We start from the raw sequence: 23945 nt of genomic DNA, 5'->3' as shown, positions 1-23945 counted from the left end.
CCTCCAGTCCTTTCGCAAATTAATTTAAATCTGTGCCCCTTGCTTACGAGCCCTCCGCTACTGGAAACAGTTTCTCCTCATTTACTCGATCATTAGTCTTCATGATTTTGAACACCTCTATCAAATCGCCTCTTCTCTTCTCTCAGCAGCTCATTCATTGATTGTCTAATGTCTCCACGTAACAGAAGTAGGACAACCCTGATATCATCCCAGTAAATGTCCTCTACATTCTTTCTGAGATCTTCTGAAAGTGAATTAGATTCCCAGAATTGGATGTAATTCCCCAGTTAGGCTATAACTAGCCATTATAAAGTCTTAGTATAAATTCATTGACTTTTTTTGTATTCTATGGCTCTATTAATAAAGCTAAGGATACCATAAACTTTTATAAGAGCCTCCTTAACTTATCACCTTCAAAGATTTGTGTCATACATTCCAATATCTCTATGTTCCTGGAGCCTCTTTAAAATTGCCTTATTTACTACATATTGCCTCTTCTCGCTCCTTTTGCTAAAACGCATCAATGCACTTTCTGCATTAAATTGCATCTGCCATGTGTCTGCCCATTTTGCCACTCTGTCTAGATCTTCCTGAAATCTGGGTTGTCCTCCTGCCGGAACTGAATCGAACCTGAGTTGCACTCATGCTGGCAGCTGAAATCTGGAAGTGACTCATAATCCTTCGCCATGCAAGTTTATGTATGGTGAGGATTCTGATGGATTTTTTTTTTTTTTACATAGATTCTCTCACGACTCCCACTATCAGGCCGCCATTTTGAGCGGCGGCCTGGGAGTGAAGACCGGCGGCTAGGCCGCCACCCCAACCCCCCACCAATCCTTTCCCCAATGCAATTCAGCACCCCCCCAGGACTTTTTGGATCCCCCCCCCCCCACAGTATTCGGGTGGCTCGACCCCCGCCCTCACCAACGCCCCACTCGAGATCCCCACGAGAGAAACTCCACCAGAGATCCCCCAATTACAGAGACCCCCACCAAAGACACCCAATTACAGAGACCTCACCAGAGGCCCCTCCAATTAGAGAGACCCCCTACCCGAGACCCCACAATTAAAGTGACCCCCCACCAGAGATCTCTGTAATAGAAACCCCTGCCTGGAAGCCCTCCATAAGAGAAACCCTTGCCTGGAATCCCCTAACCGGAGTCTCACGAGGGCCCGGAGAATATGGTACCCGGCTCGTTAGTAGAATGCAAATGGGTCTGAATAAACCATTGGCATCCTCCTGAGGTGTGAAGCTTGATCCTGCCGTATGCAGGGTACTGGAGCCTCGGAGATGGCAATCCTGTTTTTTTGTGCCCAACACTGAATTCTCCGTTATTAATGTATTAATGTATCAAAAAAAGGTTATTAATGTATCAAAAAAAGAGCCAGTAATTGGAATAGCAAAAGCTGGGGAGCAGCATTGAAAATTCCCCTGCAGCCTGTAAAACAACTATTCACTGCTAATTTCTGATCTCTACCTCTTTAGTGGCCATGTTATGATTGATTCTTTCAACAGATGCCATTTTACTTTGTTGCAAGTAGTTTTCAAATGTGACCCACACGATGCCTTGGATGAGGTGGTGCTTATATCCATTACAGAAGTGGCTACGCATTTAGTTTAAATTGAATGGCATTAATAAACTTTTGATCAATATTGGAATTACATCCTGAGATACTGGTGTATCATCTCTATCTTTGAAATTCCCTGCTCTGCTATGTAGTGAATGCATGACTTATTCATTTTGTTAATGTGTCTGCTAAAATAATGGATTAAGGAATCACAGGTAGACACATTAAGCCTTGATAGGATGATATCCTCTGATGCAATTTCAGGACCAGAATTTCTTGTTGACTTCCTAAACTAACAGAGAATGCATGACTTTACTTCTAGGATACAATGACTGGAGGGAATTCTGTGAACTGGAAAGATTAGAAACTAAAGCCAATTTAAGGAAAGCAATATCTGATTTAGATTTAGTTTCAAAGATAATGGATCTCTATGGGCATCCAAACAATATTGACATCTGGCTTGGCGGCTTGGCAGAAGATTTTCTCCCTGGAGCCAGAATTGGCCCATTATTTGCCTGTTTAATTGGAAAACAAATGAAAGCTTTAAGAGAAGGTGATAGGTGAGTTCTATATTATATTGTTCCTTCCCAGTTCAGTCACGTATGCAGGCTGTTAGCTCAAACTATTCTGGTAAATGTCTAGTCTTATATTATTAACCAGCTTAATACAGATTAATCAAGCACTGTCGAGCAGAACAAATAGGACTAAATAAAAGCAGATAACACTGAAAAGCCACCTTGCTTTTCATAGCAACTATGAGTTACTTTCAAAGGATTTAAGTTCTGTTTAACAGTATTTTTGGAGCCTTTCTTCTGCAGAAATATTGGTGATTGCTTGGCTGGCAGTGATGGACTGTGGAGTCTGCAATTTTAGGGAAAGAGATTAAAAGTTGGATTGCAGTAAAACTAGACATTTTTAAGATTGGAAAAGTTCTACAGATTACCCATCATTTTGTCTGACCATAGGTATTAGATCATGCAGTACTCACATGTACATGCAGAAAAGCATATAGCAAAAGTGAGTAGCTGGTCATAGGTAATATGGGAAAGGGGAGCTGGGGTCATTTCTGGTTTTGAGGTCAATATATAGTCTTGGGTGCCTCATGGTAGCACCTTTTAAAGTCAGAAGCAACAGAAGAACTCTATAAGAAATACATAATCCAGGCATTAGTTTATTTATGCTGCATTATGCTGCCTAGTATTATTGATATGAAGACTTCGTAATAGATTTGTTTCATGGCAATAATGTCAGATGTTTGAATCTGTTTAACTGAAAATAAGCCAAAATGACTGCAACCTATTATGACTCAAGGGACAATTGACCTTCAGATGTGCCATGTCACTGACCACGAAGAGACTTTCAAATGTTCCTGTTTGATCAGTGTTCTCTGAAAATAGTTCTGAATGACCTCATTTGCAAGTCGTTGCCATAGTTACCAGCCCAAAGCAAAATATTGCAAGTGCTGTGAAAGTGTTATGCTAAGAACAATAACCTACATCAGTAAAAATCAGCCCTGAAGGTCAAAGAGATGCTATGTTGATTCTAGCGGGAGGGAATATGTAGATATTTAATAAAGATAGTTTATTCCAATAAATGTGAGGCAAGGAAATGAAATGAAATTGAAAATACAAATGCAATTGTGACAAGAATGACACATACGACTTAGCAAAAACAGTAAGTGCTCAATGTGCAGAGCAAGTTAACCAGCACTTGAAAGAAAGGAAAGAATACAGAATTTAACGATCTCCCAATCTGATTGGCCGACAACTCTCTGAGGCGGGACTTCTGTCCAGGTGCAAACAGAGAACTCACCTGCTGCCAAACAACACTCAGTTGAGCGTATCATGGCAGTGGGCCTGTTGGTGTCGGCAGGGATGTGTTCACCAGCGCCTCTCTGGATAAGGATGCCGGGCGCTCGCAATCCTCAAAATTCAAATCAGTATCCTTTACTCCATGACATCGCAAAGTGATTTACAGATAATGTAGCATTTTTTGAAATGTCAATGTAGACAAGGCTGTCAATTTCCCACCAACGCTTCTAATAACAATAACTTATATTTTTGTTTTGCCTTTCACGTGGAATGTGGGAAACTGAGTTGAATGAGAGTTGAAGACAGTTGAGCCAAAATGCTCAGTTACCAGTGGGGTAATCAGAGGGGTGCTGCAAAGAAAGCCTGACTCAAAAGGCCAAAGGACGGAAAGTGGCAGCAAGGCTAGTGAGCAATGAAGAAATGGGAAGATTGAAACCATTTTTAACTTGAAAGATACAGGGACAGGTAGCCAGTATAAGTCACTGAGGGTTGGGTGAAGAATGAGTGGAACTTAATGTGGAACAGAATAGTTTCATTCAGGTGGTTTCATTTTGGTTCACTTGAAAATTTGGAGAATGAAGGGTGAATGGCCAGGAAGGATATTGGAGAAATCAAGTTTACATGTGACATAAATATGGATGAAGGTTTTTTTGCGGACTAGGTTAAGGTATGGCTGTTGCAGAGATGAAAGTGTGTGTGGTGAATGTATTATGGCAACCATTCACCACTGTATTACATCAATTTAATCAGCTACAACATCGCAATGGAAGCAGTCCTCAAACCTGATCGACTGGAACTCGACCCACAGGCCGCTGAAGCCAAAGGGATTTTTTCACACTGGCTCCGCTGTTTAGAAGCCTACATCGCTGCCTCCTGCTCGCCCTCCGTCACCGACGAACAGAAGCTGAGCCTCCTCCACGCCCGGGTGAGCCACAGAATTTCCGTGCAGATCGAGGAAGCGACCACTTACGCAGACTCGGTTGCGATCCTGAAAAGGCCGGTGAACGAAGTGTTCGAGCGGCATCTCCTCACCACTTGCTGCCAATGCCCCGGGGAATCGCTGGAGGAATACCTATGCGACCTGAAAGTACTCACGCACAGCTGCAACTGCAAGGCCGTCACAGCCTCACAACACATGGAACTCGCCATCCGGGACACCTATGTGGCTGGAGTCCCATCCAACTACGTCAGACAGCACCTGCTCGAGAAGGGTGGCCTCGACCTAGAAGAGACGGTAAAACTATCCACCTCCCTAGAAGTAGCTTTTCAGAGCCTCAACACTTTTCCCTCCGACCACGCAAACCCCTTGTGGACACCCGACCAGAGGGTGCCCCAGGCCTGTGCCGCACGGCTGCCCGCCCAACCCGTGGGGGCTGCCCAGCTATATCTGAGGCCAGCACCAACACCCCAGGCAGCGTTGTCCGGCTCGGATTGCGACATGTAGCATCTGCGGCAAGAAAGGACACTTTGCCAAAGTTTGGCTGGCCAGATCCAAAACCTTGAAATCACAGGCCCGATTTTCAGACTCACAGGCCCGCAGACCCCGCAGCGTGGCTGCATGCCTGCCGGCACCACCCCTCCAGACGTGTCATCTGCCTCATGCTGTCTGTGGGGGCACCATCTTTGACTCGACCCAACACGTGCGACTCACGGGGGCCACCATCTTGGCTGCCATATCCCACACGGCCCGTCATGTGCGACTCATGGAGGCTGCCATTTTGGCCGCCATCTTCATTGCCGCCTGACACATGCGACCAAAGAGGACTACCAACTTGGCAGCCATCTTCATCGTCATCCAACACGTGCGACCAACAGGGGTAGCCATCTCGGGACCACCCCACCACTTCCAACCACGCCAGCTACCCACAACTCGGCGCGGTCACCCTCGACCAGTCACGCCCCAAGCACCTCAGGAACTCGATGATGACCGTCCGGGTCAATGGACACGAAACACCCTGCCTGTTTGACTCCGGAAGCACGGAGAGCTTTGTACACCCCGACACGGTAAGGCGCTGTTCTCTCCAAATTTCCCCCGCCTTCCAAACAATCTCCCTCGCTTCCGGATCACATTCAGTGCAGATCCGGGGGTACCGTGTTGCGAACCTCGTGATACAGGCGCTGAGTACGCCAATTTTAAACTATATGTCCTCCCCGATCTCTGCGCTCCTCTCCTGTTGGGACTGGACTTCCAGTGTAACCTCAGGAGCCTGACCCTAAAGTTCGGCGGACCCCTACCCCCTCTCACCATATGTAGCCTCTCAACCCTAAAGGTTGACCCTCCCCCACTCTTCGCGAACCTCACTGCCGACTGTAAACCCGTCGCCACCAGGAGCAGGAGGTACAGTATCCAGGAAAGGACTTTTATCAAGTCCGAGGTCGAGCGGCTCTTAAGGGAGGGGATCATCAATGCCGGTAATAGCCCCTGGAGAGCTCAGGTGGTGCTCGTCAGGACTGGGGAGAAGAACCGGATGGTTGTTGACTACAGCCAAACCATAAACCGGTACACGCATCCCGATGCATATCCCCTTCCCCGGATAGTGGACATGGTGAATCAGATCGCACATTACTGGGTGTTCTCCACGGTAGATCTGAAGTCCACATACCACCAGCTCCCTATCCGTCCGGAGGATCGCCACTACACGGCCTTTGAGGCAGACAGCCGCCTCTTGCACTTCCTCCGGGTCCCCTTCGCCGTCACCAACGGGGTCTCGGTCTTTCAAAGAACGATGGACCGAATGGTGGACCAGTACCGGCTGCGGGCCACATTTCCGTACTTGGACAACGTCATCATCAGCGGCCACAATCAGCAGGACCATGACATCAACCTTCAGAAGTTTCTCCAGACCGCCCAAGCCCTCAATCTCACCTATAACAGGGAGAAATGTGTTTTCCGCACAACCCGACTGGCCATCCTCGGCTATGTCATGGAAAACGGAGTTCTAGGGCCCGACCACGACCAACTATGCGGACAAAGCCCGCCCACTGATCACAGCCACCATCTTCCCACTGAAGGCTGAGGCCCGCCAGGCCTTCAGCTGCATCAAAGCAGATATTGCCAAAGCCGCGATGCATGCGGTGGACGAGTCCATCCCCTTCCAGGTGGAGAGCGACGCGTCAGAGGTCGCCCTCGCCGCTACCCTTAACCAGGCAGGCAGGCCCGTAGCCTTTTTCTCCCGCACCCTCAACGCCTCCAAGATTCGACACGCCTCAGGTGAAAAAGAAGCTCAAGCCATTGTGGAAGCTGTGCGGCATTGGAGGCACTACCTCGCTGGTAGGAGGTTCATCCTTGTCACCGACCAATGGTCGGTAGCCTTCATGTTCGACAGTACACAGCGGGGCAAGATCAAGAATGCTAAAATCTTGAGGTAGAGGATCAAACTCTCCACCTATAATTACAATATCATGTATCGTCCTGAGAAGCTCAATGAGCCCCCAGATGCCCCGTCCCATGGCACATCAGCCAGCGCGCAAGATGACCGACTCCGGGCCATCCACAATGACCTCTGTCACCTGGGGGTCACCCGGCCTCTCCACTACATCAAGGCCCGCAACCTGCCTTACTCCACCGAGAAGGTCAGGGCCATGACCAGGAACTGCCAAATCTGCGCGGAATGAAAGCCGCACTTCTATCGACCAGATAAGGCCCACCTGGTGAAGGCATCCCGGCCCTTCGAGCGCCTCAGCATTGACTTCAAAGGGTCCCTCCCCTCTACCAACTGCAATGCGTATTTTCTCAACGTCGTTGACGAGTACTCCCACTTCCCCTTTACAATCCCTTGCCCCGACATGTCTGCGGCCACTGTCATTAAGGCCCTACATAGTATATTCACCTTGTTCGGTTTCCCCACTTACGCCCACAGTGACCGGGGCTCCTCGTTTATGAGCGACGAACTGCGTCTGTACCTGCTCGGTAAGGGCATCGCCTCGAGCAGGACTACCAGTTACAACCCCCGGGAAAACGGACAGGTGGAGAGGGAGAACGGGACGGTATGCAAGGCCGTCCTCCTGGCCCTAACTGAGTCTCCCAGTTTCCCGCTGGCAGGAGGTCCTCCCCGACGCGCTCCACTCCATTAGGTCACTCTTTTGCACGGCTACGAACGAGACCCCTCATGGCCGCCTATTTGTTTTCCCAAGGAATTCCACCTCCAGGGTCCTGCTTCCGTCCTGGCTGACGACACCGGGGCCTGTACTCCCCTGAAAACACATGAGGAGCCATAAATCCGACCCCCTGGTCGAGAGGGTCCAGCTCCTTCACGGCAACCCCCAGTATGCCTGCATACGGTATGCACCGCGATGGCCGACAAGGTACAGTCTCCCTCCGGGACCTGGCACCCGCAGGTTCCCCTACGACCATCACCTACCCCCCCCCCCACCCTACACTGAACAGCGCCCCCGCCCCTGCATAGCCCTCACCCCCCTCCTGCACCCACTCCCCCCTTACCGACCTACAGGGATGAAGCTCCAGAACACACGCTCCCAGAGTCAAAACCTGCGCCCGCAGCGATCTAAGAATGAGTAAAGATCAACTTATGGTCCCCTCCTTCATCAACTGGCTGTAAAAGGTTTATCAGGTTGCAGAACAGGGGACAAGGATAGTGCTGGTGCTAGGTCACCAGAGGGAGAAGTCACATGTGGGTTCCACTGCGAAGGACACAGACTTGGACTTTAATGGGGCAGCATACTGTATAATACTAATTTGTTTAGCACACTGGGCTAAATCGCTGGCTTTCAAGGCAGACTAAAGCAGGCCAGCAGCACGGTTCAATTCCCATACCAGCCTCCCCGAACAGGCGCCGGAATGTGGCGACTAGGGGCTTTTCACAGTAACTTCATTGAACTCTACGCGTGACAATAATCATTTTTCACAATGCTTGATGCAATAGGAAAGTTGCCACCAAGCCTGTTGACCAGCGTTAAGCAGCATGGAGCAGTCCAGGACCAACGTGATACAGGAATTTGCACAGAATTTGCAGTTCAAAAGTTCATAGTACCCGCCCGCCATCCTTTCCAATATGGAAGTGATAATCAACTCCTTTCGCACACTCGTGGATCCAATCATGATGCAGAATCTGATGGCCAATGTCACAACTGCTCATATGCAAGTTTAGTATGTTGCCATGCAATCTCAGGCACTTGCCATGGTTGTGGATTACATTGTTCTAAAGCATTTGCAATGTATCATGGCACTCCAGCAATCTGTCCCTCTGTCCTTCTACAAGATCAAAGTGGGCACAGTTGCTGTCAGAAATGTATGCATACATATTGGATACTATTTTTTCTGGAATGGCATGCAATGCCTGCTACTGAGTCCAATTTTGCATCAAAGTTAAATAAACATTTTTAAATGTACCTGAATGTGATGGTCGCGGACAATCAAGGACTCCTTCTGGCTCCAACACAATTCTCTCCACCTTATTAACCCCACTGCCCCACAAACCACCCCCACCCACCCCAGCAGCTTCTATCCCTCACCATTCCAGATCCTGGATAAAGGCTACTGCTGGCCGCCAAACTGCCTAATCGCACTGTGAGCCCAATCAACAAACTTCATCAAGACTGTCAGCTCACAAGTCTCAGAGTCATGCAGCTCAAGGATCAATTTCAGGGTCTGCCTTTTCCAATCACCTGTAGTCGGGGGTTCGCGCACGCGCATGGCGGCGGATCGGAGCACCCAGAATGGGCGGGAACCATGGTGCCCTCTGCCCTTATAGTGTGTGTATTCTAACTGGTGATTGGCTGCGGTGTTTGTGCATGTTGATTGGTCCCTGTGTGTCAGTGTGTGTCTGCACCATGATATACTGGTGTATATTATGACACCATGTATTAATCATTCTAGTTCAGGATTATACTTTTATAGGTGTTTTACTTGTCCTCGACTGAAGTGTTGCTTAAGAACATATCTCCAATCAACTTGCTCTGCTTGCATTTAATATGGTCTCTGCTGATCTTACAACAAATTTCAGCATTGAGACTTTGCAACAATGGAGTTTTATCAAAATGATGCATTGCACCATGTGTTCAGGTCATCTTTTCTTCCACTACTGACAGCTCTCCGCAGAGTTCATCACCCTTCTATTCCTTTGCTAGTAGTTCAATCTTCTGTGTCAGTGCACGTCAGTGTTTAATGCTTCCTTTATAAATTGGTATAAGCCTCTGTGTAAAACAGCTACAACTATTAGTGCAGCTTGCATACCTGAAGTGCAGCTCGACGCCTGCTACAATGATTGCGATAGAAAATAAACAGCTTTCCTATCCAGCAGATTCTGAAAGTAATGGAAGACTTGGGGCGGGATTCTCCGAGCCTCCGTGCCGAAATCACGCTTGGCGCGGGGACGGAGAACAGGCGTCAGACCCGGGTCTGACACCGCTCTGGCGATTCTCTGGTCCCCGAAGAATCACCGCCAAACATGTGTGCACGGTCGACATGGCGCCGGTCAGGGGCCATTGAAAAAGTTCCCGTGGCGGTTCTCCGAGTGCAGCTGGCCGAGTTCCCGTCGGCGTGGTTCTCTCATGGTTCCATCCAGCGGGCGCTCGGCGTGACGGCTGCAGAATCAGTCCGTGCCGCCCCGGTGGGGGCCGGGGTGATCATTCACCAGAGGGGGGCCTCGAGGACGGCCAGGCTATTGATCGGGGGCGACCAATCCGTGGGCGTACGTGATCTGGGGGGGGGGGGCTATCTTCTTGGTGCCAGTCCGCGGTGTGGGTCGGCCATGGCTGACACAGGCCGCCGCCATGCGCATGGGCGAACCCCCGACCGGAAGTGCAAGGCCCCACAGCAGAATCACCCTGCACTTTTTCGCGGGCGTAGGGACATTGCCCCATTATTCGAGAATCCCGCCCTGGGGGTGTTTCAAAACTAATCCCAGATTCAGATGACAGCCAAATGTTCGGGTTCGGTGCTTGTGATTTCTGTTATCATTTGCAATTCTGGGAAATAAAAAGGGTTTGCATTCACTCCCAACACCTGTGGAAATGTAGGTTTCTGGCTCAATAAAATAAATGCATGATGGCATACTTGGCCATAATTATGGTGTACTCACAATACTGCTGAGAGGGCAAGAATAGGTTGGAGGATCCCCTTTCCTGATTATTGTAGTGTCTCTTCTTTATCTATATCCATCTGTTTCCGCACATTGTCACACACACATAGGCATATATTCATACATTGTCAATGCAGCTTGAGTGTATCCTGGCATAGTAGGAGTCGCGATTTTAAGTTAAATAAAGGTGATTCAGGATTTTAAGCTGCGTCAGGGTTTTTTTAGGCGTGAAGATTCAAAGTCATACGTTAGTTGTTTACTCCAGTGTATAAATATCCCAGGAGAACTGTCGTACTTCGGATTCTCGCCCTAACCCTTGATTAGGTGTGGTCTCCCCTTGCAGCAAGTAAAATAAATTAACTGTTGATGTTAACCTGTATTTTATTGTCTGCGTCTTACTCGGAGTTGAGTTTTCAACACACTGGCTGATAATGTAATGAAGCCTGCCCTCTGCTCCTCAGATTTTGGTGGGAAAACACTGGTGTCTTCACATCAGCTCAAAGGCATGAACTTGCCCAGCATTCACTGTCCCGTGTCATTTGTGACAATACCGCAATCACTGATGTGCCATTGGATGCTTTCCGATTCGAACAGTTCCCACAAAGTTTTGTACGGTGTAATCAAGTTCCTGGATTGAACCTTCAGGCATGGCATGAAAGTCCACAACAAGGTACATTGACTTGCTACTACAGGCCCTGAAATTGCCTGCCATGAGGTCTTACTTTTCAAGCTTCTGTTTAAACTTCTTAAATTCCCTTTGCAGGATCTCAAGCATATTTCCGCCTTTGTCATAATTCTTTCGTGTCTCGTGGCACTGGCTGCCCTCTCTCCATTCATCAAATTCTTTTCACCCAGTCCATGATGTCCTGCACCCTGACACCAGAGAGCAGGATATCATTCAGGATTCCTGGTCACTACTGCAAAAATGGCTTAACTATTCTCTCCACTGGAATCTGCTGCTGCTGCTACCATATGTTTGTGGCCTTTAAGCTCTATGGGTAGTCCCCGACTATGTTTCTTAGAAAACACTGCACTGAGGTACTGTACGCCGTGTCACAGTTGCGCAGCGTTATTGCCAATTTATTTTAGCTCCTGTCACCAGATTGAAGCATGAGAGATAGCCTCTTCTTTCTCATCCTGCTCGAACAGCTTTAACATTGTGAGCAGCAGGGATGCTGGGTCCAATCTCAGGGCAGCACGGTAACACAGTGGCTAGCACATTTGCTTCACAGCGTAAAGGTCACAGGTTCGATTCTGGCTTGGGTGACTGTCTGTGTGGAGTCTGCACGTTTTCCCCGTGTCTGCGTGGGTTTCCTCCAGGTGCTCCGGTTTCCTCCCACAAATCCCGAAAGACGTGCTGTTAGGTGAATTGGACTTTCTGAATTCTCCCTCCGTGTACCCGAACAGGCGCTGGAGTGTGGCGACTAGGGGAATTTCACAGTAAGTTCATTGCAGTGTTAATGTAAGCCTACTTGTGACAATAAAGATTATCATTATTAAATTAGTCTACTTGTGACAATAAAGATTATTATTATTAAGTTAGTTAGGTCCACTTTAAGTATGCAATCAGGCTTTGCTCACCAAAATATATGGACGCCTAATAATATAAGTGGCATTTTTTTGTCCACATGCATTATTTACTGCATATAAATAATCAATTAACCCTTCATGTACCTTTGCTGACCTTACTCCTTGAGTTTGCCATTCAATGCTTCACAGCTCCAGGGTCCCAGGTTCAGTTCCCGGCTGGGTCACTGTCTGTGCGGAGTCTGCACGTCCTCCCCGTGTGTGCGTGGGTTTTCTCCATGTGCTCTGGTTTCCTCCCACAGTCCAAAGATGTGCGGGTTAGGTGGATTGGCCATGCTAAAAAATTGCCCTTAGTGTCCTAAAAAGTAAGGTTAAAGGAGGGGGGTTGTTGGGTTACGGGTATAGGGTGGATACGTGGGTTTGAGTAGGGTGATCATTGCTCGGCACAACATCGAGGGCCAAAGGGCCTGTTCTGTGCTGTACTGTTCTATGTTCTATGTTCTATGTACCAATGAGCTTGATTTTCCGGCCCTTTCCACCAGTGGGATCTTCCGGCTCCATGGAATGTGACTCCCACAGAGGGTTTCCTGATGGCATGGCCAATGAGCAACGCAAATAGCCGACTTCGGCATGACCAAAAGATCCAGTAGCCGATGGCGAGCTGCCTCTACCACTGGAAAACCAGCGGTCAGGAAAATCCCAGCCAATTAATTTTTTTTCACTAACAGTCCCTTTCTGGTTTATGTGGATAAGAGTGTGAGAGATCACACTGACCACCTGTACAATACATGTTATTATTGTAATGTTGTAACTTTGATTTAGCATGAAGACCACAAATTAGCTAATTAAAACTTTTATTTCTGTTATTAAAGAACTTAAAATAAAAGTGAGTGGATTTCATAAACCAAAGACAGGTGAAGAAAATATTACACCTACAAAGGTCAAAACTAAACATATTAACAACAAGGTCAGACAAAAAATGGCGAGTGAAGATCATGTTGGAAGAAGTGGCTGGAAGAATTACTAGAAGGATTTTCTTGCTGTATTCGATATCTCCAATCTCTGTGCTTTCAGTTGGATTATGTGGACCTCCCCCATCAATAGAAGATGGAGCAGTCGTGCTATGCACCAGTTCTGGACTATCCATCATTTCATATATCTGTCATCGTGGTTTTCACTTGTTTGGACCAGAGGAGTTGATCTGCAGTGTCAAGGAATGGAGCAGTGACCCACCGGTCTGCAAAGGTAATGATTAAGAGTTTTGAACATATTCACCCATAGATATAGATATAGATATAGAGAAATACAGCACAGAACAGGCCCTTCGGCCCACGATGTTGCGCCAAACTTTTGTCCTAGGTTAATCATAGAATTTTGGACAATTTTTCATGGCCAATCCACCCAACCTGCACATCTTTGGACTGTGGGAGGAAACCGGAGTACCCGGAGAAAACCCACGCAGTCACGGGGAGGCTGTGCAGACTCCACACAGACAGTGACCCAAGTCGAAATCGAACTTGGGACCCTGGAGCTGTGAAGCAATTGTGCTATCCACAATGCTACCGTGCTGCCCTTAAGAAGTTAACCTACACTCCCTTATTCTACCCTAATCCAAGTACCTATCCAATAGCCGCTTGAAGATCCATAAATTTTCCGACTCAACTACTACCACAGGCAGTGCATTCCATGCCCCCACTACTCTCTGGGTAAAGAATCTACCTCTGACATCCCCTCTATATCTTCCACCATTTATCTTAAATTTATGTCCCCTTGTAATGGTGTGTTCCACCCGGGGAAAAAGTCTCTGACTGTCTACTCTATCTATTCCCCTGATCATCTTATAAACCTCTATCAAGTCGCCCCTCATCCTTCTCCGTTCTAATGAGAAAAGGCCTAGCACCCTCAACCTTTCCTCGTATGACCTACTCTCCATTCCAGGCAACATCCTGGTAAATCTCCTTTGCACCTTTTCCAAAGCTTCCACATCCTTCCTAAAATGAGGTGACCAGAACTGCACACAGTACTCCAAGTGTGGCCTGACCAAGGTTTTGTACAGCTGCATCATCACCTCACGGCTCTTAAATTCAATCCCTCTGCTAATGAACGCTAGCACACCATAGGCCTTCTTCACAGCTCTATCCACTTGAGTGGCAACTTTCAAAGAACTATGAACATAGACCCCAAGATCTCTCTGCTCCTCCACATTGCCAAGAACCCTACCGTTAACCCTGTATTCCGCATTCATATTTGTCCTTCCAAAATGGACAACCTCACACTTGTCAGGGTTAAACTCCATCTGCCACTTCTCAGCCCAGCTCTGCATTCTATCTATGTCTCTTTGAAGCCGACAACAGCCCTCCTCACTATCCACAACTCCACCAATCTTCGTATCATCTGCAAATTTACTGACCCACCCTTCAACTCCCTCATCCAAGTCGTTAATGAAAATCACAAACAGACGACCTCAGCTACACTGATGGGGCGGGGTGGGGGGGGGGGGGGGGTAGAGTCTCGTTCACACCTGGCAAACCCATGTGGAACAAACAATCATTGCACAATTTCATTGCATTGATATACGGTGGAATTCTCCGAGAAGACCTCTCACTCTCCGGCGGGAAAGAGGTGCGATTCCCGTCGGGTGGTTCAGTGCATTTCCGATTGCAATCCGCCCACACAGAAATTCTTTTGGGGGGAAGCGAGCTTTGCACCGGCACTGAGAGGGGCGGTGCCTAAACATGGCAAGCCCTGCTTCACAGAGATCAGGTCAACATTTTAAAAGGGCGCTCCAATCTCAAACTGATAGTGAAGGCCAACCCCCAACATCTTCGGCATGATCGCCCTGTAACCACCCTCCCCCACCCCCCCACAGATCTCTGGCTTCAGGGCTCCCCCTTTGGGTCTCTCTTTAGATCCCCCACCTTTTCACTGGCAATACTGCACCCCCCCCCCCCCTCCCAAATTGGCAGTGCCAGCAGCAAACCCCAACCCAGGTGAGTGACCGGGAGACCAGTAGCAATCACTGACGACCTCAGCTACACTGATGGGGCGGGGTAGAGTCTCGTTCACACCTGGAAAACTCCTTTTAGGGGCTCTCCACTCACTCACTCACTCACTCACTCACTCACTCACTCACTCACTCACTCACTCACTCACTCACTCACTCACTCACTCACTCACTCACTCACTCACTCACTCACTCACTCACTCACTCACTCACTCACTCACTCACTCACTCACTCACTCACTCACTCACTCACTCACTCACTCACTCACTCACTCACTCACTCACTCACTCACTCACTCACTCACTCACTCACTCACTCACTCACTCACTCACTCACTCACTCACTCACTCACTCACTCACTCACTCACTCACTCACTCACTCACTCACTCACTCACTCACTCACTCACTCACTCACTCACTCACTCACTCACTCACTCACTCACTCACTCCACTCACTCACTCACTCACTCACTCACTCACTCACTCACTCACTCACTCACTCACTCACTCACTCACTCACTCACTCACTCACTCACTCACTCACTCACTCACTCACTCACTCACTCACTCACTCACTCACTCACTCACTCACTCACTCACTCACTCACTCACTCACTCACTCACTCACTCACTCACTCACTCACTCACTCACTCACTCACTCACTCACTCACTCACTCACTCACTCACTCACTCACTCACTCACTCACTCACTCACTCACTCACTCACTCACTCACTCACTCACTCACTCACTCACTCACTCACTCACTCACTCACTCACTCACTCACTCACTCACTCACTCACTCACTCACTCACTCACTCACTCACTCACTCACTCACTCACTCACTCACTCACTCACTCACTCACTCACTCACTCACTCACTCACTCACTCACTCACTCACTCACTCACTCACTCACTCACTCACTCACTCACTCACTCACTCACTCACTCACTCACTCACTCACTCACTCACTCACTCACTCACTCACTCACTCACTCACTCACTCACTCACTCACTCACTCACTCACTCACTCACTCACTCACTCACTCACTCACTCACTCACTCACTCACTCACTCACTCACTCACTCACTCACTCACTCACTCACTCACTCACTCACTCACTCACTCACTCACTCACTCACTCACTCACTCACTCACTCACTCACTCACTCACTCACTCACTCACTCACTCACTCACTCACTCACTCACTCACTCACTCACTCACTCACTCACTCACTCACTCACTCACTCACTCACTCACTCACTCACTCACTCACTCACTCACTCACTCACTCACTCACTCACTCACTCACTCACTCACTCACTCACTCACTCACTCACTCACTCACTCACTCACTCACTCACTCACTCACTCACTCACTCACTCACTCACTCACTCACTCACTCACTCACTCACTCACTCACTCACTCACTCACTCACTCACTCACTCACTCACTCACTCACTCACTCACTCACTCACTCACTCACTCACTCACTCACTCACTCACTCACTCACTCACTCACTCACTCACTCACTCACTCACTCACTCACTCACTCACTCACTCACTCACTCACTCACTCACTCACTCACTCACTCACTCACTCACTCACTCACTCACTCACTCACTCACTCACTCACTCACTCACTCACTCACTCACTCACTCACTCACTCACTCACTCACTCACTCACTCACTCACTCACTCACTCACTCACTCACTCACTCACTCACTCACTCACTCACTCACTCACTCACTCACTCACTCACTCACTCACTCACTCACTCACTCACTCACTCACTCACTCACTCACTCACTCACTCACTCACTCACTCACTCACTCACTCACTCACTCACTCACTCACTCACTCACTCACTCACTCACTCACTCACTCACTCACTCACTCACTCACTCACTCACTCACTCACTCACTCACTCACTCACTCACTCACTCACTCACTCACTCACTCACTCACTCACTCACTCACTCACTCACTCACTCACTCACTCACTCACTCACTCACTCACTCACTCACTCACTCACTCACTCACTCACTCACTCACTCACTCACTCACTCACTCACTCACTCACTCACTCACTCACTCACTCACTCACTCACTCACTCACTCACTCACTCACTCACTCACTCACTCACTCACTCACTCACTCACTCACTCACTCACTCACTCACTCACTCACTCACTCACTCACTCACTCACTCACTCACTCACTCACTCACTCACTCACTCACTCACTCACTCACTCACTCACTCACTCACTCACTCACTCACTCACTCACTCACTCACTCACTCACTCACTCACTCACTCACTCACTCACTCACTCACTCACTCACTCACTCACTCACTCACTCACTCACTCACTCACTCACTCACTCACTCACTCACTCACTCACTCACTCACTCACTCACTCACTCACTCACTCACTCACTCACTCACTCACTCACTCACTCACTCACTCACTCACTCACTCACTCACTCACTCACTCACTCACTCACTCACTCACTCACTCACTCACTCACTCACTCACTCACTCACTCACTCACTCACTCACTCACTCACTCACTCACTCACTCACTCACTCACTCACTCACTCACTCACTCACTCACTCACTCACTCACTCACTCACTCACTCACTCACTCACTCACTCACTCACTCACTCACTCACTCACTCACTCACTCACTCACTCACTCACTCACTCACTCACTCACTCACTCACTCACTCACTCACTCACTCACTCACTCACTCACTCACTCACTCACTCACTCACTCACTCACTCACTCACTCACTCACTCACTCACTCACTCACTCACTCACTCACTCACTCACTCACTCACTCACTCACTCACTCACTCACTCACTCACTCACTCACTCACTCACTCACTCACTCACTCACTCACTCACTCACTCACTCACTCACTCACTCACTCACTCACTCACTCACTCACTCACTCACTCACTCACTCACTCACTCACTCACTCACTCACTCACTCACTCACTCACTCACTCACTCACTCACTCACTCACTCACTCACTCACTCACTCACTCACTCACTCACTCACTCACTCACTCACTCACTCACTCACTCACTCACTCACTCACTCACTCACTCACTCACTCACTCACTCACTCACTCACTCACTCACTCACTCACTCACTCACTCACTCACTCACTCACTCACTCACTCACTCACTCACTCACTCACTCACTCACTCACTCACTCACTCACTCACTCACTCACTCACTCACTCACTCACTCACTCACTCACTCACTCACTCACTCACTCACTCACTCACTCACTCACTCACTCACTCACTCACTCACTCACTCACTCACTCACTCACTCACTCACTCACTCACTCACTCACTCACTCACTCACTCACTCACTCACTCACTCACTCACTCACTCACTCACTCACTCACTCACTCACTCACTCACTCACTCACTCACTCACTCACTCACTCACTCACTCACTCACTCACTCACTCACTCACTCACTCACTCACTCACTCACTCACTCACTCACTCACTCACTCACTCACTCACTCACTCACTCACTCACTCACTCACTCACTCACTCACTCACTCACTCACTCACTCACTCACTCACTCACTCACTCACTCACTCACTCACTCACTCACTCACTCACTCACTCACTCACTCACTCACTCACTCACTCACTCACTCACTCACTCACTCACTCACTCACTCACTCACTCACTCACTCACTCACTCACTCACTCACTCACTCACTCACTCACTCACTCACTCACTCACTCACTCACTCACTCACTCACTCACTCACTCACTCACTCACTCACTCACTCACTCACTCACTCACTCACTCACTCACTCACTCACTCACTCACTCACTCACTCACTCACTCACTCACTCACTCACTCACTCACTCACTCACTCACTCACTCACTCACTCACTCACTCACTCACTCACTCACTCACTCACCCACTCACTCACTCACTCACTCACTCACTCACTCACTCACTCACTCACTCACTCACTCACTCACTCACTCACTCACTCACTCACTCACTCACTCACTCACTCACTCACTCACTCACTCACTCACTCACTCACTCACTCACTCACTCACTCACTCACTCACTCACTCACTCACTCACTCACTCACTCACTCACTCACTCACTCACTCACTCACTCACTCACTCACTCCAATTTAGCATGGCCAATCCACCTAACCCACACATCTTTGGACTGTGGGAGGAAACCGGAGCACCCAGAGGAAACCCACACACACAGGGGGAGGACATGCAGACTCCACACAGACAGTGACCCAGCCAGGAATCAAACCTGGGACCCTGGAGCTGTGAAGCATTTATGCTAACCACCATGCTACCCTGCTGCCCTTGGCTACCCTGCTCATACTTGGAACCATTCTTGTAAGTCATTTCTGCACCCTGTCCAGTACCTTCACATCCTCCCTAAAGTGTGAAACCCGCAACTGGACACAATACTCCAACTGAAAATGAGTGTCCTTCACAAGTTCAACACTTGTGTTCTTCAACACTTCAATCCCCTTGTGCTTGTATGCTATTCCCCTGTTAATAAAGCCTAGGAGCCTGTACATTTTATTAATCACTCTCAATCTTTCCTGCCGCCTTCAATGACTCCTGCACATGTACACCCAAGTCCATCTGCTTCTGCATCCTTTTAGAATTGTACTTATGTTACTTAAGATTTTTGAAGCAAAATGGATCAGATGAGGTGTGACAACTCTGTTAAGTCTAGATGGAAGAATCAGTTTTGCTCCCTCTTGGCCCAGTGGGTAAAAGCATTGTGCAAGTGAAGTATATTAACCAGGAGATCCTAGGTTCAGTCCCAAGTCCGTGTCAAATTAACCAAACACACAAATTACATTTTCTTCATTACTCCCAGTTTTGAGCATCAAACTCTGACCAGGTAACAGCCTGAACTGATATTTAAATGTGCCTATTTACACTGGCTGAATTTAACATAATGCTGACTGGGGTGGTTGAATAGATGATGATGATGACAGAGTAATATTTAAGATTAGAGGTGGTCATGAAGACAGCAGCATGCTGCATGCACACATTTCATCTTAGATGAGGAGCCCAGACCAAGATTTAAAGGACATTGTTGAAAACAAAACACAATCTAGACAGTCTCTACGCTATTGATTAATGGTGGAAGCAGGCAGCAGGCGATAGCAGTGAGGCATCTGAGAAAGCAGATATGAGTGTTGTGCTTCAGGTAATTATAATGCTGGAGATCTGTTTCCTTACTGTAGATATTGATGAATGTGAAGATGCAACAAGGCCTGCTTGCCACAGCTCTGCAACCTGTGTGAATATCAAAGGAAGTTATAAATGTATCTGCTCTGAGCCTTACATCATTTCAGAAGATGGACACAGCTGCATTGGTAATATCCTCTATCAATAACTGTCTCTGTAGTGTTGTCATTGAAAGAGAAACACACCGTTCAGATTTCCCTGTCAATAAAACTACAGCAGCTACATCATGAGTGAGGGTTCAGTCAGTAAAAGATCCTGTTTCACCAAGTCAGTGAGAATAATGTTATAAAAATAAATTCATTTCACTGAAGCGAAACAGCAGAGTCTGAATGGTTTCACAAGGATATGCAGAGTAGTATCAGGGTAAGGAGAGGGCTGGTTTAGCTCACCAGGCTAAATCGCTGGTTTTTAAAGCAGACCAAGCAGGCCAGCAGCACGGTTCAATCCCTGTACCAGCCTCCCCAGACAGGCGCCGGAATGTGGCGACTAGGGGCTTTTCACAGTAACTACATTGAAGCCTACTCATGGCAATAAGCAATTTTCATTTTTCATTCAAATATGCAAGGAATTCAACAAGAGGGGGTAGATTACTCGTACAAATTGGAAAGAAATCAAGAGAAATATATAATATAAGATTGTTGAGAACATGAATAAACACATTTTGCCATTCAAATAAATATACAGTAAACAAATATACAGAGGGCAGCATGGTAGCACAGTGGTTAGCACTGCTGCCTCACAGTTCCAGGGTCCCAGGTTCAATTCTGGCCTTGGGTTCCTCTGTGTGGAGTTTGTACTTTCTCCCTGTGTCAGCGTGGATTTCCTCCGGGTGTTCCGGTTTCCTCCCACAGTCCAAAGATGTGCAGGTTAGGTGGATTGGCTACGCTAAATTGCCCCTTCGTGTTCAAAAGGTTAGGTCGGGTTACTGGGTTACAGGGATAGGGTGGAAGCCTGGGATTAAGTATGATGCTCTTTCCAAGGGCCAGTGCAGACTCAATGCGCTGAATGTCCTCCTTCTCCACAGTAAATTCTATGATTCTAAAAAAAGGATCAAGGAAAATATTGGAACCTTAAAGGCAGTGGAAGCTGAAATCTAAGAATTTGAGTTATTAACCAGTTATCTCCCAAATCTCATTGCCATGGAAGGAAGCAATTCCACCAATGACCAAGCCAAAAAAAAATGCAAAAATAACAAAGGATATTTACCTAACCAGATTAGGTGCTCTTTGAGTTGTAATGATTCCAGAACACACATTTAAGAATATATATGATGATGGAGACCGGTGAAAGTGTAACTAGATTGTTTTATAATTGCACATTTCAGAAAAACTTATAAGGAGAACAAAATACTTAACAGAATTTATTATTTAAAAAAGAGCCAAGGGACATCATGTAAATTATAGATTCGTAAATTTAACATGTAAGACAGAAAATGCTGGAAGTTTTGAGCAAATTTGGCAGCATCTGTGAGGAGAGGAACAGAATTGGCATCTTAGGTCATCAGGTCATCGCACTGAAATACAGGGCTGAATTTGAACTTGCAGAGGAGGTGACTGCAGTGTGTCGAGAACCCTTGAACATTTCACCAGACACATTATTCAGCGGCTTTTTAATACAGTGGATGGATTGGTTTATTGTCACGTGTACAGAGGTACAGTGAAAAGTATTGTTCTGCATGCAGCACAAACAGATCATTCCGTACATGAAAAGAAAATGCATAATAGGGCAAACTAAAATACACAATGTAAATATGTAGACACAGGCATCGGGTGAAGCATACAAGAGTATAGTACTACTCTATGAAGATGTGCAAAGAGATCAGATCAGCCCATAAGTCCATAAGACTCCATAAGAGTAACTGCATATGCATCGGCTTCAGTGTTTCCTGACCATTTAAGTTGAATGGGTGTGTTGACACATCAGTCCAGTTCAGCTCCAGTATTTAAAGAGATCTTATCAGGATCCAAACAAATAATTTACTGTCATGAGATTTAAAATATCAATGGATGCAAATCAAGACGGAACATCAGAAGCAATATTTTCCGCCAAGGAGTAAGAAATTCATAATGATAATTATAAAGAGCAGGGAGACAGTGGGGGAAGCTAGCCTGCTGGCATTGCATCTTGGGGGAACATGGGTATGTTTCCTGATATTGTCCAGTATGTACAATCAGTGAGTATGGTCCCCGCTGGCAATATACTTAGAAAATTAGGTCCATTGTTACCATTAAATGTTAACAGCTTTAGAGCAGACAATATAAATTGGTTCAAGGGACAATTAGATGTTTTTCTGGAAAAATAAAGAATTAACGTATATGATATGAGGGTCTGTAGAGGGGATTGAAAGCATTTGCAATCACCTGAATCATTCAACACTTAATTCTCCAAAGCAGTCGCTCAATGTTTGTCAATTTTAAAACATATTACAATTTGTTTAATGTTAACTGACAGGAATATATAGAAAATGCAAAATTTAATGTGTATCAATTTATCATGTTTGCTGCAGTTATAAAATTCTGTTTAATTTGAAGTTCTTTCATTGATTTGATTGGACTTAATATTTCATTAACCAGTTTAAGTCAAAATATCACCAAGGAAATCTTTGATTAACGTGTATTCTCAACAATATGTAACGCGTTATTTAGTTTCTGTAGATGCACATTGATGCAATTTACTATACTAATCTGGCAGATAATAATGTAGTTACATGCACAGTAATTAAAATTTTAAAAACTATTGTAATTTAATTATGAATGCAAGTTACTTGAGAAGTAGAGGAGGTGAAATCACATTTACATGTACAATAAATGTGAATTAATCTTACTTCCCATGTTAGTGAACTGGTAATTCAGTGTCACTTTGCTCAATGTGCATTTTATGAATTCAGTCCGACTGCAAGTGGAAGACAATCAAGGAGCCTATCGAAATATATCTACATTAATGCTGCTGATACACTTATTAAGCTGCTAACCATGAACTTAATGGTGTGGGTTTTTCAGATCTGTTATTTTAAAACCAGAATTAGCCCATTTATTTCAAATGGATTAATGACATCATTAAAATCATGCTGATTGGAAGATTTGGGCCATTAACTGCAGACTCCAATGTCTGGTGAATCCTCTTTGTTGTGTGTGAGGGGAACATTTTTCATCCTGGAATTTAGGGATGAATCACTGTTCGGGCAATGCCGGAAGGTGAAAATGAAGTGAGAAAGATTACACAGCCATATTTTAATCCTGTTGAATTAGGGGGGGAAAGACTGGGTGGAGGTCTGTACAGGATTCTCCTCACTGGCTAAACTCTGGCTCGGACCCCCATCTCTGCATAAATTCATTTAAACCCACCCCCTAGTTGCAACTTACAGGCTCCTGGCTGTTGAGACTGCTGACTGCTCACAGTATACTGCAAATGCTCTGGGTGCTCCAGTCAGCCCGCCCCTCTGGAGACCCTCATACCCCAGCAGTATCATCAAGGGGATGGGCGTGGCCATGCTCACTTGTCAGCCCACCAGGTCTTGGCAGTTCTCAGTACAGTCCTCAGAAGCACACCCCCAGAGCAGAGGAAGCAGGGGGCTAGCAGAACACCCAAACAAAGGACACCTGCACCACGGCCCTTGGAACCCTCACTGGCACACAGCCCCTCTCAGAGTAGAGGCTAC

At 47.0% G+C, this 23945-nt stretch overlaps 1 protein-coding gene across 1 annotated transcript in view; it reads left to right on the top strand.

Annotated features, from left to right (window-relative positions):
* The window catches only part of tpo (thyroid peroxidase), a 124279-nt gene that overhangs the window by 68193 nt on the left and 32141 nt on the right, over positions 1-23945 (top strand). Inside the window, exons 11-14 of the mRNA XM_038798812.1 lie at positions 1892-2129; positions 10882-11090; positions 13022-13192; positions 20284-20415. Coding sequence (XP_038654740.1) covers positions 1892-2129; positions 10882-11090; positions 13022-13192; positions 20284-20415 — 750 coding nt within the window. The remainder of the gene's footprint in view (positions 1-1891; positions 2130-10881; positions 11091-13021; positions 13193-20283; positions 20416-23945) is intronic.

This window comes from Scyliorhinus canicula, chromosome 6, assembly GCF_902713615.1.
Source record: "Scyliorhinus canicula chromosome 6, sScyCan1.1, whole genome shotgun sequence".
Taxonomy (NCBI): Eukaryota; Metazoa; Chordata; class Chondrichthyes; order Carcharhiniformes; family Scyliorhinidae; genus Scyliorhinus; species Scyliorhinus canicula.
Note: the sequence above shows the minus strand (reverse complement) of the source record. Positions and strands in the feature narration are given on the sequence as shown.